The following is an 18,537-nucleotide window of genomic DNA, read 5'->3' as shown; positions in this document are numbered from 1 at the left end:
ACAAACAAAATTATGTTGGCCAAACTATGATAATGAAAATTTAAAGTTTTATGGCTAATTCCCCATTTTCCACCACATTTAAATTATCCATAACATCAACTTTAACTGGACTTGCCACCCATGGAGCATGAAGACCGAAACAATCTGTCTGAACTGAAGGTAATAATCGCTGCAATGGCCACTGACATAAAGGAGCTAAAGAAAGAAATAAATGATGTATGGAAGGAAATAAATAATATAAGGAAAAGTGACATACATGATATAAGGAAAGAAATGAAGGACATACACAAGACAAATGAGAAGCTGCTGCAGAATATTAAAAACCAGGAGAAACATGTAAATAATCGCTTTGAGACAGCCTTGAATTGAGGAGCAAATTCAGGAAAATACGTCTAAGTTTGAGAATAAACTGGGAGCACTTGGTGCTCAGTTGGAAGACGTTGAGAAAACGTTCATGACTCGAATTGAAATAGCCGAACAACTGGTATCTAACGCTGACGGAAAAGAAACAGCTGCAAATTCCAAATGCAAAATACTCCAAGAAGAGTTGGTGCACTGGAAGATGGATGCAGAAGGAATAGTATTAGAATCAAAGGTCTCCCTGAGAATCGTGAAAGTCCAAATCCAGTGAAATTTGTAGCTGAATTATTCTCTAAAATAATAGGAGAGAATTTCAAATCAGACACCGAGATAGCAGCAGCTTACTACAAACGGGAATCAAATACCTCTAAACCTAGGACTCTTATTGTGCATTTTGAAAAATTACTATTTAAATTACATATGTTACTTCTCAGACAGAAGCAAGAGATTCTATTTGAAAATAACCACATTCGTATTTTCCCTGATTTCCCATACTCAACTCAGCTGCTAAACATGCCGCTTTTTACAACGTTAAACAGCGCTTATGAAAAGCTGAGATCAGATACAGCGTCTTGTATCCTGCCCAACTGAAAGTGGACATTCAAGACAAGCACTACATTTTCACCTCTGTGGAGGAAGCAGAAAAAGTGCTAAGAAAACTGATCCCAACACTTGGGATTGTCAGTAGATACAGTGCATCTGGAAAGTATTCACAGCGCATCACTTTTTCCACATTTTGTTATGTTACAGCCTTATTCCAAAATGGATTAAATTCATTTTTTTTCCTCAGAATTCTACACACAACACCCCATAATGACAACGTGAAAAAAGTTTACTTGAGGTTTTTGCAAATTTATTAAAAATAAAAAAATTGAGAAAGCACATGTACATAAGTATTCACAGCCTTTGCTCAATACTTTGTCGATGCACCTTTGGCAGCAATTACAGCCTCAAGTCTTTTTGAATATGATGCCACAAGCTTGGCACACCTATCCTTAGCCAGTTTCTCCCATTCCTCTTTGCAGCACCTCTCAAGCTCCATCAGGTTGGATGGGAAGAGTTGGTGCACAGCCATTTTAAGATCTCTCCAGAGATGTTCAATCGGATTCAAGTCTGGGCTCTGGCTGGGCCACTTCAGGACATTTACAGAGTTGTCCTGAAGCCACTCCTTTGATATCTTGGCTGTGTGCTTAGGGTCGTTGTCCTGCTGATAGATGAACCGTCGCCCCAGTCTGAGGTCAAGAACGCTCTGGAGCAGGTTTTCATCCAGTATATGTCTGTACATTGCTGCAGTCATCTTTCCCTTTATCCTGACTAGTCTCCCAGCTCCTGCCACTGAAAAACATCCCCACAGCATGATGCTGCCAACCACCCTGCTTCACTTAGATGCCCGGCCAGCTCTAGGAAGAGCCCTGGTGGTTTTGAACTTCTTCCACTTATGCATGATGGAGGCCACTGTGCTCATTGGGACCTTCAAAGCAGCAGAAAGTTTTCTGTAACCTTCCCCAGATTTGTGCCTCGAGACAATTCCTTTGACTTCATGTTTGATTTGTGCTCTGACATGAACTGTCATCTGTGGGACCTTATATAGACAGGTGTGTGCCTTTCCAAATCATGTCCAATCAACTGAATTTACCACAGGTGGACTCCAATTAAGCTGCAGAAACATTTCAAGGATGATCAGGATGTACCCGAGTTCAATTTTGAGCTTCATGGAAAAGGTTGTGAATACTTATGTACATGTGCTTTCTGAATTTTTTTTTATTTTTAATAAATTTGCAAAAATCTCAAGTAAACTTTTTTTCACGTGTTCATTATGGGGTGTTGTGTCTAAAATTCTGAGGAAAAAAATGAATTTAATCCATTTTGGAATAAGGCTGTAACATAACAAAATGTGGAAAAAGTGATGTGCTGTGAATACTTTTGGGATGCACTGTATCTCAATTTTAATCCTCATACACCACTGCTAGGGGGTTTGTTTTGTTTTTGATTACTATAAAGACTACTATAAGACCTTCATTCTACGGAGTTTAATGTCTGGATGCAATACAGATACCACAAATAGATACTCTCACTGCAGAGGATGGATAAACCTCTGACACTATCACAATTACTAGATACTATAAACTCATTTCAGAGTGGGAAAGCAGCAGGCCCTGATGGTTACCCTGACGATTTTTATAAAAAAAAAAAAAAAAAGTCTAAATTAAGCTAGCTCCCATTTTATTAACAACATTTACAGAAGCTTGAGACAATAAAATTCTACCTCAAACTTTTCGCCAAGCATTAATTACCATTTTTCCTAAACAAAATAAGGACTTATTACAATGTGCATCATACAGACCAAATTCACTTCTGAATAATGATGTTAAGATACTCTCCAAAGTCCTAGCTAGAAGGATTGAGAAAGTGATTCTTTCGATAATATCACAATGCATGTTTAATGTAATATATTCACCCACAAAGTCAAACACCCCAGAGATGATGATGATGATATCTTTGGATGGAGAAAAAGTATTTCATATGGTTGAATGAAACTACCTTTTCACTACATTGGTGAAATTTGGGTTTGGCCCAAACATTTGTGCTTGGATCAAACTACTGTATACCAGTCCAGAAGCTTCAGTTTGTATTAAAAACATTAATCCAGACTACTTTAAACTAGAACGTGGTACCAGACAAGGATGCCCCTTGTCATCATTGATTTTTGCAATAGCCATTTAGCCACTGGCAGTTTACTGTTGAAATACTTATGAGATAAAGGGTATTATTAGAGAAGGACTTGAACAAAAAATGTCTTTATATGCAGATGATATGGTACTGTGTATATCAGACCTACAAAATATTGTGACTGCAGTCTTAACAGCACTAACAGAATTTCAAAAGAAGAGTTATTTTGAATAAAAGTGTTCTTTTTCCAATGAATTCTCAAGCACACAATATTAGATTGGATACCTTCCCTTTTATCATCACAGATCAGCTTAAATACCTAGAAGTAAACATCACAAGTAAACCTAAAGCTCTGTATCAGCAAAATGTTGCCGTCTGTATGGGAAAAAAAGCAAGACTTGCATAGATGGTCTTCCCTTCATCTCACTTTAGCTAGAAGAATTAACATTAAGATGATTATCCTTCCTAAGCTTCTCTTTTATTTCAGAACATTCCAATACACATCAATAAATCATTTTTTAAGAAATTGCATTCAACCATAACCTCATTCATTTAGAATCCAAAACATCCATGTATCCAAAGGGCGACCCTACAAAGACTTAAGGTGGAAGGTGGCATGGCTGTTACCTAACTTTCAATTTTATTACTGGGCAGTGAATATACAAGCTATAATAACCCGGACATGGACATAAATAAATAAACATACAAAGGTTTGGTCTACAATAGAAATAAAATCCTGCAGTACTACTTTATAATCCTTGCTTTGTACCCCAATAAGTACAAGTCATCGCCAATATACTAACAACCCAATTGTGCTTCTCCCACTCAGAATATGGAACCAATGTAGGAAGTATTTAAAGATAGAGAAGCCTTTATCTGCGGCACCTCTGCACGAGAACCACCTTTTTCCACTCTCTCAAACGTACACAGTTTTTAATATCTGGAAAACATTCATGATTAAATCACTTAGAGATCTGTACATAATCAACATCTTTGCATCCTATGAACAATTACACTCCAAATTGAATTCTCCAGCAACACATTTCTTTCACTACCTTCATATTAGATACCTTGGTTAAAAGAAACCTGCCCAATTTTCCTCACCTCCCACCTACCTCTATGCCAGAAAAAATATTGATCAGTCTTGAGGACTTGGACAGTATCTCCGTAATATATAAAACCATTTTACAGTCCCTCCCTTTCAAAGATCCAAGAGTACAGTGGGATAAGGATCTCTCACTCATCATCTCAGAAAAGGAATGGAAGGTAGCAATGCACAGAATTCACTCGAGCTTCATATGAGCAAAGCATACAATTGTTCAACTTTTACATGGGGCACATCTGTCTCGTTTAAAATTGTCCAATATGTTTCCAGGGCAAGATCCAACCTGCGAACGTTGAAATCAAGTTCCAGCCTCACTGGGCCACATGTTTTGGGCATGCACCAAAGATAATTCTGAAACAAAACCTTTAAATGCCTTTCAGACAGCTTTGGTGCCACAATACCTCCTAATCCATTAACAGCTGTGTTTGGTATACTTCTAGATGGGCTTAAAGTGGAAAAGGACAAACAAGCTGCTGTTGCTTTTATTACACTATTGGCACATAGGATTCTTCCAGTTGACCAAGATAAGTCCAACTCTCCTATTTTAATTCAGTGCGTAACTGATGTTATATACTATTTGAAATTGAAAAAAATCCAATTCTCATTTAGAGGATCTGTACAAAACGTTTTCAAAATCTGGCAGGAACTAATCAATAGCATTTTATAATAAGCTTTTTAATTGAGGAAGCAGGTTCTCTTCCCTATTTTTTTGTTTTTTCCCTTTTTTTACTCTATTTTTATTAATTTATTAATTTATCTATTTACTTATTTTTACTACCTTAAAGTTTTACTCTGCTGACCTAGCTCTCTTTGTCATGGGTGGGGGTTGATTTGTTTTGAACCAAGTCTTGTTAAACTTGACTTATTTGTATGGAATGTTGTTTGTTATTAAAATCAATAAAATCCAAAAAACATTTAAAGTAACATTTACAACATTTTCCATTCATACACTGATGTATTGTTATGTGTAATATGTTAAAGATTTCTAGTCAAGTTTTTTTACAGCTGGGATTGAATTAAATATAAAAAGATTTCACATATTACAAATCTGGGCTACTAGACTAAAATTATTTTTGGATATTTCATCATGATCCTTATGTAGAATTCAGAAGTTAAAAATGTTAGATGTTTAACATTAGTTTGTGCTGTCAACACAGGAACTTTTGAACACTGTAATTTAAGCATTTCTTTCCATTATGACCTGATATCATTTAGTTCAAGGAACCTTCATTTTTCATAGGTTTACTTGATTGATGTAGTTTTAAGTTTGTTGTTTTTTTCTCTTGTGCATGATTTTCAGAACAAATAAGTTGTGTTGTCTCTTAGTTTAATCCAGTTTTCATATTTTTGTGTACTTATTTTAAGACCACACATAGAGAGAGATATTTTTGCAATTTATTAACAGCCACATAAAAGCATATATTTAATAAAACCATACCATATAAAACTGGAAAATTTTGGCTTAAAGTTTAAGTCTATCTGCAATTGCTCCATAGGTATTTTTCACATGTCATTTCCGGGCAAGTGAATAGGGATGGCCAAAAAGCCAAAGGTTTGAAAACCAATGTAATTATGTGTGTGTGTTTTTTTTTTTTTATCTGATGCAAAATAAGCTTAATTGTGAAGTCCAGATTAGTATTTTTGTTCTGTTCCTTTTTTTGCACAATATATTTAAATTTGAGAAACATGATATATAAACAAACGTAAGAACCTAATATGATTCAGTGGGAGTTTTAATGAGCATGCTATTGCACTTTTACTATTTCAAGAGGTTGTGCAAAAATCCCTTTTTGTTCACTCCTTTCAGTGGAGGAAGGCACTTCCAACTAAAGACCCTCTCACACTACAAGATTTTTCCAGTAATTTTCCAGCATAGAAATCATTTACATAATCTTGGAAATCAGAGGCAGTCTCTGTGCACTTTTGTGGCTGTCAGTTGTGTAGTTTGGCATCCAGAATTTAATTTCAGTGACAGATACAATTTTTGTGATTATGTCATTTTTTGTAAATGATGACAAAGTATGTTTAACCTGCAGCAACAAGCAAAAAGAGTGAATAACATTTACTACTCTGTATGAATGACAGTTACCTTTCTCTCTGTAGGATTTTCGAGATGCTGTTGCCAAATCTTCTAGGCTTTGTGGGAAACCAGTGATTGAAGATCGCATTTTAAACCAGATTCTTTACTACCTGCCACAGCTTTATGAGCTAAACCGTGATCTGCTACGTGAGCTAGAGGACCGAGTAGCCCATTGGTAAGCAGGTTTTTTTTCCCCACTATGTAACAGAATATTTTTTTTTTTTTTTTGGTGGAAGTTTAAAAAAATGTCCATGCGTTCACTTTAAATACGGTAGACTCCATTTTAAAAAGAGATATTATTTTACTGTGGCTACCACTGAACTGGATAAGTGGATGGATATTGTCTTTGTCAAACTGGAAAATATATTTGCTAAATGCAATAGTACTTGATTTTTTGATAATTTACATACTGTATGTCACTAAATATTGTCTTTTTTAGCTTAAATTTTACTGGTTTAATTTTTCACTAGTATGAAAATTAGTTTCTTAGTACTGTACCTATTTTCTTAATGTGGAGTTTGATTTGTAATTTGCTGTTATTTAGGGTGGAGGAGTGGAAATGGTTTAAATTGTTAAAGTAATAAGGCAGAACTTTTAAAGTTCTGTTGAAACCTGAATTGGAAAGCAGAATGTACACACTGGAGACATGCTGCACCTTCAAGTCTCTGGAATTAATATTGTAATCCGTTAGTGCAGTGTCAACAACTGAATTTAATGGCTATATCTTTGTTTTATAGGAATGATCATCAGCGAATTGCTGATATTTTTGTGAAGAAGGGGCCATACCTTAAAATGTATTCTACATACATTAAGGAGTTTGACAAAAATATTGCACTACTGGATGAGCAATGTAAAAAGAATCCTAGTTTTGGCAGTGTTGTCAAGGAGTTTGAGGTACAGTGTCTACTGAATCAGCTTTTATGTCTTCCTTCAGCTGCTCCCATTTCGGGGTTGCCATAGCGGATTATCCATCTCCATCTAACCCTGTCTTTTTACACCATTCTCATCTGCACATTTGATTTGACACAGGTTTTGTGTCAGATGCCCATCCTCACGCAACCCTCCCTAGTTTACCCGGGCTTGAGACTGGCACTAAGACCACACTGACCATTTGGGGGGTTTGGATGTTCATATTAGACCAATTTTAAGTTTGTGCTCTGTGACAGAGTAGCATCTTGACCAGGGTTGGCCCCCGGTTTGTCTGTTGTCCTGACTCTGGCTTTAAGTGGGTTTGATAATGGATACATATCTCTTACAGCAAGCATGTTGGAGTAAAGTTTGTGGGGTTTCAGATCTGAAAATATCACTTGTTAGGGCTCTACCACACTACAGTCCTATATGAAAGTTAATCCATTTTCTGAAATCACTTTTTCTGTTGCAGAATTATTGGGAGGCAAGTGGTTTACTTGTACGATCAGTTGCAGTGGAGGAACCACTCCTAGTTGGGACACCAACTCATCACTAGGGACACTCATATGCAGACACAAATAAACCTACTTCTATTCCTCACAGATGGGTGTTCATTGACCTTTGTAAACCATTGGGCCTTCCCTGTACCTGAGGAAAAAAGAAAAACTTAATAGAGTTTAATTGAAACTTTTTATAATGTGTGGCCTTTTGCCTAGAGTATTGTTTAAGGTGTACACAAAGCCCCAGCAAGACTTGGTACTTTATTGTATTTATTTCCCTTTCAGCAGTTAGGCGAAAGTGATATTAAGCTTATTCAACCAAGAGCCAAAAATTTATTTTATTACCCTAAAATATATTTTTGTGGTAGTGGATCTTTTAGTTAATATACTTAAACTATATTGAGGTCAGTTTCTAGATCTAACTTAATTGCTCAAACATTTTTATTTTTACAATATCCAAGGTGCTCAGAGTTGTTTTTGAATCCTGGTATCAGATATGTTAGTACTGTTTTGACTCTATTTTGGTTATTTGATGGTGAGTAGTTGAGAGTTTTTGTTGGCTATATTGCAGTAGTTGTGCTTCTAGTAACCAACAAGTTGAATTCCTTTTGCAAATGAAGGATGAATTTGATAAATACTTAACCATTTTCTTTTAGATGAGCCCTCGATGTGCAAACCTGGCTCTGAAGCATTATCTACTAAAGCCTGTACAACGAATTCCACAGTACAGACTATTGCTAACAGGTAATTTATTGGTCAGAGCATTGTTATGAAGTTTTGTACTTTTTGTTTTTTGTTCCCTTATTACTTAATTATTTGGGGTCTTGATTAATAAAAAAAGTTTAAGATGGCAAAAAAATAGGTGGGAAAATGTATAATTTTTTTTATTATCTTTTTATGTTTCCTGAATATCACAAGGCTTAATTGCATACTTTTTAGTTGTCTTTAGTAGGTTTTCATGGCCAAAACAGTAGTAATTGCAGCTTGTGGCATCACGTGGTGTTTGGTTCCAAACGTGGTTGGAAGGAAGAGTCAGTAAAAAAAAAAAAAAAGCCACATAATGTTTGCACATTGTTTCCCTCACTGTCTTACTGTGAAAGTAGGAGTGTTCCAAACTCTAGCTTCAGAAAGCTTCCTATGTTATATATAATGCGATTAAAAAAAACAACTTTTTAATTTTATGAATTAACAAATTCTACACTGACCTTTTTCTGTAATTTTTTTATTTTTGTGTACGCCTAATTATATCATTCCAAAATACTTTTTAATTGGAGAACTGTCCAGCCAGTGTGTCAAGTGGATAGTTGTACCAAACAGCAAATGCTTTAATGACAGTTCCCACATTTTCCCACATATACAAAACAATCGGTGTTTTAAAGAGTGAGTTCCCTGTTGATTTGCAGCTCAGTCTTTGAAAAAAAGTAACAGTTGACTTGATTTTTTGAGAATTAAAAAAAAAAAAAAGCATTGAACTTGTAATACAGTACAATCAATAAAATGAGCACAGACATAAACAGAAAGCATGATGTTAGTAACACATAGATGCATATTTCCTCCACTGTAATATGTACTATCTCTCCAGTTAATAATTTTTTTTTCCATTTCAGGGATTCTGGAAGTATTAAATACCATTTACAATTTAGTCCAAAGCAGTCTAACAAACACAAACGACTTTGCTTCTTTCAGTGTCTCTCTTAAAAATTTCAATAGTATTATTTTCTGATTCTACTACAAGTTGTACCCAGCATGTAAATCTAGAAGGCAGTTTAAATGTTTGTTTTGGTAAAGGTGAAATAAAGAATATTATGGCAGATGACATGGAAAGGTTGTGATGATTTGTTTTTTACTTTGTGTTTCACTGCATCTTAGGAAATGGGGGGTCTTGGTGGCTCACTGCCTGAGCAAAAAGAACTCGGTTACTAATTTCACAGTCACTCTAACAATCAAGTCACTTAAACAAAAACACTGTGACCTAGCAAGAATTTGAATCTGATAATATTAAATATTAACTATAACACAATACCAATACTATGTATACTGTATATGAATTTCTGTTTCTGTAGTTGTCGGATCATTCATGCAGGCTGTCTTACTACACACAGATGCACAAAAACAAATAGTCATGATGGTGAATTTTTTTTTTTTTTTTAAAGAGTGGAGGAATAAGCTTCCATAGTTCGGAAGAAAAAAAATCATTATGTGGCTCGAAACAGCCCAGACGTGTATTGTACTGCCCATTATACATGTAGCAAGCAGTTTGCATTCTTGTTTGTGGCTATAGGACCTGCAACACCCTTGATAAAGAACATTTGAAAAAATAAGGTCCCAAATTTCAATATTTGGCTTTGGGGGCAGTGAGGCAAAATGTGTTAGGGAGTAGTTAAATTACTGCAGGCAAAATTTACATTATCATGGGTTCTAGTCAACTGCTCCATGTTGAAATCCAGAAATATGGGGATTCTTGATGATGTTCACATTGTGTGTGTTTGTGTTTTAACAAGATATTTTAGGTACATCTAGCCTGCTCAATTCCCTAAGGAGTGTTACCTATAATACAGTGGAGGGATTAAATCTCTTGGCTTGTCTAAGAGAGCCTAAGAATTCAGTGACCTTAAATGGAGATGGTTTCTAGGGAATTACGGTTTTTATTTACTATGCTCAGCTTGTTTTTCTATTTTCACAAGCATATTTAGTTATGGAGAATGATAAATAGGGAATTACCAGATCTGATTGCCTCAGAAATGCTAATATCATTTGTATTCCCATTCATTAAGTGTATCAATATAAATACACAATATAAATAGTTATCCTATTTTATTTCGGTGTTGAGAAAAGGTTAATCTCCAATTAACATTTTAGGCTAGTTTAATTTGGTTATTAGGGTTATTTCAATTCTTAGCTCTGTAGAAAGAGAGATTCTCTGTGTTTTTGTCTCTGTATAATTGTGTAATTATAAAGTAGTATGGTTTTAAAATGTTTTGTCGATACTACCAAAACCAGATTTAACAGTTTGGATGATGTATTTGATCACTTCATTAAAGTTAGGTTTGACTTATTTTGAATAAACCTGGGAAAAAGAAAGTAACTGTTGAGAGAAGCAGAGGAAACAAGCGCATATCGTTTGTTGTTATTCTTTATTGAAAGACGTAGATACTTAAATCAATGATTCCCAACCACTGTGCCACGGCACATTAGTGTGCCATGAGAGATCATCAGGTGTACCGTGGAAAATTATCCAATTTCACTTAATTTGTCTGAAAATTATTTACTGCAAATAATTTGTCTTCGTTTGTCTATGTGACATTGACAGGCAGAACAATTAAATACTCTTCCACTAGGTGGCAGCAAATGGCTAATTAATCAGTGTATCTACCAGTTGCCATTACAACAATAGAATTAGTGATGCTTCGGCTGTGACAGCAGTGATAGCGATGGATAAATATCTGAAAAGAAAAAGTATACAATCCGAACTGGGCAAAGAAAGCAAAAAAGGTGAGCTCAAGACAGTACAATGAAAGCTATCTTTCCTTTTGATTTACTTTACCGGGGAACCAATTGAGCCGATTCCGTTATGCTTGGTATGTGGGGAAAAGCTGTCCAACAGTGCCATGGTTCCTAGCAAACTTAAACGCCATCTCCAAACAAAACACCCGCCACTTCAAAACAAGAGCACAGACTATTTTATTCAACTTCAAAGACGCATGAGAGAGGTCTCAAAGCTAGCTACCAAGTTGCTGAACTCATCACCAAATTAAAACAGCCACACACGATGGCAGAGACATTAATTCTACCTGCCTGCAAAATCATTGTAAATGAGATGCTTGGTCCCCTCTTAAATTTTCAATTGCCAGATGTATTGATGACATGTCTGCGGACATTGAAAAGATTGTTTTGGAAAAGTTGCACGTCAGTGGAAAATTTGCATTGCAACTCGGTGAATCTACGCATATCAGTGGACATACACAACTTTTGGCAAATGTGTGCTTTGTAGACGGAGACACCATCAGAGAAAATTTCCTGTTTTGCAAGGAATTGCCAGAAAGAACAACAGGAGAGGAAATTGTTCTGGTTGCATCAGAGTACCTTGAACAATGAGGACTTAAGTGGGAAAACTGCATAAGTGTTTGCACTAATGTAGCAGCCGCTATGTTTGGGCACACCAAAGAATTTGTAAGCAGAGTGAAAGAGCAACATCCAGATGTTATTGCAACGTATTGTTTTCTGCACCTTGAGGCACTCCTTTCCAAGACATTACCAGTAGACCTAGCTCCTGTATTGGACGATGTTGTGCGCATGATAAACATTATGAAGACAAGACCTGTAAAAAGTCGCATATTTGCGTCATTGTGTGAGGAAATGGGAGCGGAGCATAAAGTGCTATTGCTGCATACGGAGGTCTGGTGGTTGTCCCGTGGCAAAGTTTTAACCCGTGTGTTTAGCTGTGGGAGGAACTAAAAGTGTTTTTGATAAATGAAAGGTGTGATGACACTAAGTTGCTTTCAAGTGATGAGTGGTGTGCAAAACTGGCATATCTGGCGGATATATTTGAACATTTGAATGACCTGAACACACGGATGCAAGGCTGAAATGAAAACCTGCTCACAAGTGCAGATAAAATAAGCGGATTTCGTTCAAAGGTGCAACTCTGGCAACAACATATGGAAAGTGCCAACTTTGACATGTTCCCACACCCCCAGAAATGGCAAAGTATCAACATTGCTGCACTGTGTGAGACAATAGGGCAAGCATTTGAAAACTCCTGAACAGAAGTTGTCATTTTATTTCCCATAAGTTTCCACTGATTGCCTTGACTGGGTTATGAACCCATATAGCTCAACTGCAGTTGGAAAGGACATGACTTTGCAGGAGGAAATAACTGTACTGAGAGAAAATCGTTTTTTAAAGCTGAGCTTTGCTGATCTACCTTTGGACAGTTTTTGGCTTACTGCCTCCAAGGAGTTCCCCATTCTGGCAAGCAGAGCTATTTCAGCCCTGCTCCCATTTTCCACAACCTACCTATGCAAGCTAGGCTTTTCAAGCATGACTGCTATAAAAACTAAAAACAGAAGAGAGACTCAGAGCTGTTGAAGAAAATCTGTGTGTGTGTGTCTTCAATTCCTGCGTGTATATCAGCATAGTGTTCAACTAAACAGGCCCAGGTTTCACACTAAGTAAGTAAATTGAAACCAGAAGATCATTATATTTTATTTCATATACTTTTTGTGACATTTTTGTTTGGTGGTGCGCCATGGGATTTTTCTAATGTAAAATATGTGCCGTGGCTCAAAAAAAGTTGGGAAACTCTGACTTAAATTACTTAATTTTCAACTCCTGTACTCATAAAATTCCCTGCCTATGAGCACTCCTTTACAGTAGTTCATAAGTTCTGCAATGTATTTTATGCAGTAGTCTTTTTGTCAAGAAAGCCATTAAGTGGCTCAGTTAAGTTTGGATATTCTGATTCAGACTGTGGTTATAAGCAAAACTATAGCGGTAAACACTCTGACTTGCAATAAAAAGATGAGAATTCTTGCAATGTTGTTCTCTATCTTTTAGTTCTTCAGTATTACTTTCAGACTTTTTATTTTTTCAGACTATTTGAAAAACCTGGTAGAAGGATCCTCAGATTATAAAGATACTCAAGGTAAGTTGTTTTTAAATTGAAGTCAATTTGTTCTGAACTCCTAAAGTAAAACAGTATGTCATTGCTCTGAAAATGTGTCACTTTTCTTAAAACAATGAGCCAACTAAACACTATTCTGTATGTTTGTCACTTATATTAAGAAAACTAAGCTAAACTTTGAAATAATTGGACAATCTTTTCAAATCCAACTGCATAATACATTATCATTAATCTGCAATATATGAGGGGGGACCCAAAAGAAACTAGACTGGCCTCCATATGGCTGGGCAGCGAGTGGAGGGGGTTGGATCAAGGTCAGTGCTTGTTCTGTCATCCCTCGCCAGTCAGTAGCCAGGCGGACACCTCCGTGAAACGATCTCACTTGTCATGCAGTCATTGTTTTTAGAAGCTGTTCTCGGGACCCTGTCGAATTTGTGATGATTTCACGGAACAAAGAACTTGTTTGAATTTTTGTTTTCTACTTGGCAAAACACCAACGGAATCATTCCAAATGCTTCAGATGGCTTTCAAGGAAGAAACTCTGAGTCAGGCGAGAGTTTTCGAATGGTTTTCGCGCTTCAAAAATGGAAATTTAAGTATCGAAGATAAACCTTGTTCTAGACGCCCTTCAAGCAGCCGGAACGACGAAAACATTGCACAAATCTGTGAAAATATAAACGAAGACTGTCGTTACACAATTGACGAGTTGCTAGAATTTACAGGAGGAGCTCAGTTCAGCACAGTTTGACTGAATACCTGGGCATGAGGCGTCTTTTGGCCAAATTTCTCCCCCGTCTGCTAACAGATGACCAACAGAACACTCGACTCATTGTGTGTGCAAAGACTTGAAAACGGAGCTTGAAAGTGACCCAGACGTCTTATCCAGGGTCATAACAGGTGACGAGAGTTGGTCTTACAGGGATGACCCTGAAACGAAACAAGCATCAAGCCAGTGGAAGCATCCTGATTCACCAAGGCCCAAAACAGCCAGACAGGTGAGATCAAACGTGAAAACGATGCTGATTTGTTTCTTTGACATTAGAGGCATTGTGCACAAGGAATTTGTTCCAAGGGTTCAGACGGTCAACCAAGAGTACTATTTGGGGGTCTTAAGATGGCTGAGAGAGTACAGAGGACAAGTCTGGAATTGTGGCAGTCGGGTGAATGGCTCCTTCACCATGGCAATACCCCAGCACATACAGTGTTTTTGAACAGTCAGGGCATGACACTCATGCCCCACCCCCCTTACTCACCAGACTTGGCGCCCTGTGACTTTTCTTGTTCCCAGAATGAAAAGAGACTTGAAAGGACAGTGATTTAACAGGTGGAGTACATGATCGCTGCTTTGACAACCGCGCTAAGTAGCATCTCAGCTGAGAACTTCCAAAAATGTTTTGATCAATGGAACAGGAGATTGGACAAGAGTGTGTCTTCCAATGGGGAGTACTTTGAAGGAGACTAGTACTTTTTTTGAAATATTTTAAATAAAATGATTGCTTTTGAAAAAGTCTTGTTTTTTTTTTTTTTGGATCCCCCATCGTAATATTAACCAAGGAAGATTATGAGTGTTTCAAAGGGTATTTGTTAGTGAGCCAGTACTTTACAGCCAGGATCACTTGAGTCCAAAAGTGCAAACGCTTTGTCTGGTTCTCCTATGCTGCATATGCTGAACATGCACATGCAGCACACAGTTCCACCTTTCATGCCTGTCTAAAACGTTTAACTCTCCCATTAAAACAAGGTAATATCTGCATATATAAGACAGTAATATCTGCTGTTTCATCACAGATAAAATCTTAAACACATTTTTAAGCATTATTTCTGAAGGTTGAATTTTTTTTTCAGAAATACTCACTTTTTGTGTAAAAGGTCAAAATTATTTTGCTTAGATTGTCAAGTCAAGTTGTGGGGCATACATTGGTACAGTGCGTTGCTGACCCCTCATTACACTACGCAACAAATTGGGATCTTGGTTGACAACTCCCCAGGCAGACACGCAGTCCAGTCCCACCCTCCGGAAATGACCCTCTATCTGCCGCAGCCAGGTGTTACGTGGGCGACCCCTTGGCCTGGCCCAGCCATTCGGGTTCCCAACAATGAGGATCTTACGAGCTGTATCACCCTTGGGGAAATGTGACACATGGCTGTAGTGCCGTAACTGATGCTTCCTCACAATGCAGGTAATGTGCGTCATTTGGGACTCCATGAGCAACTGCTCATTTGACACAAAGTCAAACCAACGGTATCCAAGGATTTTTCCAGAGGAACACAGTACCAAAGGAGTCCAGTCTTTGTCTTGTGCTAATGGATAGTGTCCATGTCTTGCAACCATATAGGAAGACAGGAAGCACCACGACTCAAGACTTGGACCTTCGTCCTAGTATGTGAGGTGGTACTGCTGAGTTTTCTGTTTGTTTGTGTGAAATGTATTTAAAATCCGAAGCTGGAAAGTGAGAGATTCAGCAAGTATTCAAAAATAAGTCTGATCTAGTCTTTTGTACCACAAAACCTGGTCTAGCAGTAGTCAGTACCTAAGGGTATGTCCACTTTTTTGAGGTAGATGCTTTTGTTTGTCTCACATTGTACTATGCTGTAATTAAGAAAACATTTAAGTCGCCTCTCTTCTGTTTGACAGTTTAAGAGCAAAATTAAGTTCTGCAAGGATGCCTAGATTCTTTTCTATAGCTGTAGTAGTTAATAGTTGTACATTATCACAGCATAATTTGAATAAAATATATTAAAAGAATAACTTAGGTTAACTTCTTGATCTATATTATAAAATCTCCTGTAAATTGTGCCCATCTTCTTAAAGGCTGATTGAGCATTTTTTTTTTTTTTTCTCAGATTTGTGTATGTTAATGTTGTAAATTATTATAATCAAATTTCAATGTGCATAACATCATTGTTCACCAACATTATTTGTCTGTGCTGTGTTTATTTGTAAATATGTGCCCAGGTATAATAAGATAGATAGATAAGATACCTTATTAATCCCAAGGGGAAATTCACATAGAGAGAGCTGATTCTGAATGTGCTTGAACTATGTTCTTTTTTGTTGTATTGGTGTTTCCTTTCTTTTGTTAACTTTTCCCATTCTTAAACTTTCTTAAACTTTTTTTTTGTTTTCATTTCTAATTACAGCAGCACTTAGTGTTGTCATAGAAGTGGCCAATCATGCCAATGACATCATGAAGCAAGGGGTAAGTTTTTATATGAAATTAAAAAATGTTAATATTTATGGTAGTTTATAGATGAAATATATTAATATGTATTTTGTTCTATTTCACTGCAGGATAATTTCCAAAAGTTGATGCAGATCCAGTATAGTTTAAATGGCCACCATGAAATTGTTCAACCAGGAAGGGTAGGTTTATTTCCTGTTTTCTCATAAGATATTCTTAGAACAAAAATCTTAAATCTTGTTGATTCAAAACTGTAATTTTAATATATAGTTTATTTTGTCTTTGGGGCGGAATAAACATATGCTCAACACTGTCAGCGTTGTGTCATTGACTTCACACCTTCCAGATTTAAGCCTGTAAGCCTGTAGTAGTTGTTGGAATGCAGGTTGTTTCAGATGATGCAATATTAGTTAAGAAAAAGGGCTGCTTACAGTTCTTTTGTGAACTTTATAGTAGGAAGTTGAAAGGAAAGATTCTCACTAACATATAATGTATTGCTTATGAATTACAACTTCCTGACTCTTCCTTTCTCAACAAGGTTATTTAAGTTCAATTTTTTAAATTTAGTTTTAATTTCCATACTGTAATTTCATGTAATTTCATTTTCAGATTAGATGTAGGAACATTTGATAGTTTCTAATTTAGTTTTTATTTTTGATTGCTTAATATTAATTAGTTTTTTTTTAAATGGCTGTTTGATAAAGATAAGGAAGTACATGCTGAATGTATATTGCAAAGGGACTATACAGTAAAAATACAAAGTTTTCAGCAATCTATACAGAGATTTATCTTCAGAAGGTTTATAACATGTGTAGGTATCACTTCTTCAGTCTGTTCACGGAATAGACCATTTAAACTTCCTTATACAGGCATGTTCAATTGATAACTGTGTCCGCACACTTTCTCTGTGGTGATCTGAAGTGCCCAAACAGAGGCTTTGTACAGTGACCAAGTTAAAGGTTGTTGACCACTGTCATTTTGCCACCTTTGCTTATTTTGTGTTACAGCATGTCATAGTCCTCAGTCTCTTTCCTGACATCTTTATTGAAACTTAACTGCATGTGTCATTTGTTTAGTTTTTGAAGGCAGATTAATATTAGTATAATCCATAAGTAAAAAAGCCCATGTCATATATTTCAGTGACACATTGTAACTGTAAGACAGCATTACATTTTTCAAATTTATTTCTAATACATTGTGCCCATCTTGAGCTATTCTCCTTATATTTTGTGCTTTTTTCCCCAAATGCAAAAGTTTCAGCAATTAACAGTTGGTGAGACAAGCCTTTAGCACTTATTCTAGCAGCATTGCTTAATCTTGCTAAGGTTGTGCATTATTGCATATGATGGCTTTAACCTTATTTCCAGTATTGCCAGGAATTATGGCTGTGAAGCCTATTGTTGTGTTGCCACTTACAATTGTGGGGATGAAAGGGATAGATCAGAAAAATTATTAGGAAAATACAGACTTTGCAATCAGAACTCAACCTTTTCACAACAAAAGAAACATAACTCATTTTTAAATCACAACATCATTACTATGAACATGGAGAGAAGGCTAATAGGAACTTAGCTCAGCAAATCCACAAGCAGGAAGTTCGCAATGCAATATCAGTAATCACCAACACAGACAAAGAGAGAATCATTGGCCATAAAATTATAATGTACACATTTAGTGACAGCTACACACCCTTGTATTCTACTCAGTTTAAAGAATACAAGACACAATCTAATGTGTTTTTTCATACATTACAGATACTACAGCTAGATACACTCAATGCAGAGGAATTGGATAAGCCTCTGACACTCAGAATTACTGGACACTATAAACTCACTTCAGAGTGGGAAAGCACCAAGTCCTGATAGCTACCGTGCTGAATTTTATATATAAATTTTCAATCAAGTTAGTTCCCCTTTTATTAGTAACTTTTATAGGAGCCAGAAACAATAATTCTACCTCAAACTTTTCGCCAAGCATTAATTACCGTTTTTCCTAAGCTAAATAAGTACTTATTACAATGTACATCATACAGACCAGTCTCACTTCTGAATAATGATGTTAAGATACTCTCCAAAGTCCTAGCTAGAAGGATTGAGAAAGTGCTCCCT

General features: G+C 36.4%; 1 protein-coding gene across 1 annotated transcript in view; it reads left to right on the top strand.

Moving 5' to 3' along the window:
* fgd6 (FYVE, RhoGEF and PH domain containing 6) overlaps positions 1-18,537 on the top strand; it is a 151,120-nt gene that overhangs the window by 107,856 nt on the left and 24,727 nt on the right. Inside the window, exons 6-11 of the mRNA XM_039761247.1 lie at positions 6,239-6,390; positions 6,953-7,109; positions 8,281-8,368; positions 13,218-13,268; positions 16,389-16,447; positions 16,540-16,611. Of these exons, the coding sequence (XP_039617181.1) occupies positions 6,239-6,390; positions 6,953-7,109; positions 8,281-8,368; positions 13,218-13,268; positions 16,389-16,447; positions 16,540-16,611 (579 nt within the window). The remainder of the gene's footprint in view (positions 1-6,238; positions 6,391-6,952; positions 7,110-8,280; positions 8,369-13,217; positions 13,269-16,388; positions 16,448-16,539; positions 16,612-18,537) is intronic.

This window comes from Polypterus senegalus, chromosome 8 (genome assembly GCF_016835505.1).
Source record: "Polypterus senegalus isolate Bchr_013 chromosome 8, ASM1683550v1, whole genome shotgun sequence".
Taxonomy (NCBI): domain Eukaryota; kingdom Metazoa; phylum Chordata; class Cladistia; order Polypteriformes; family Polypteridae; genus Polypterus; species Polypterus senegalus.
This window is presented reverse-complemented; position numbering and strand designations above follow the sequence as displayed.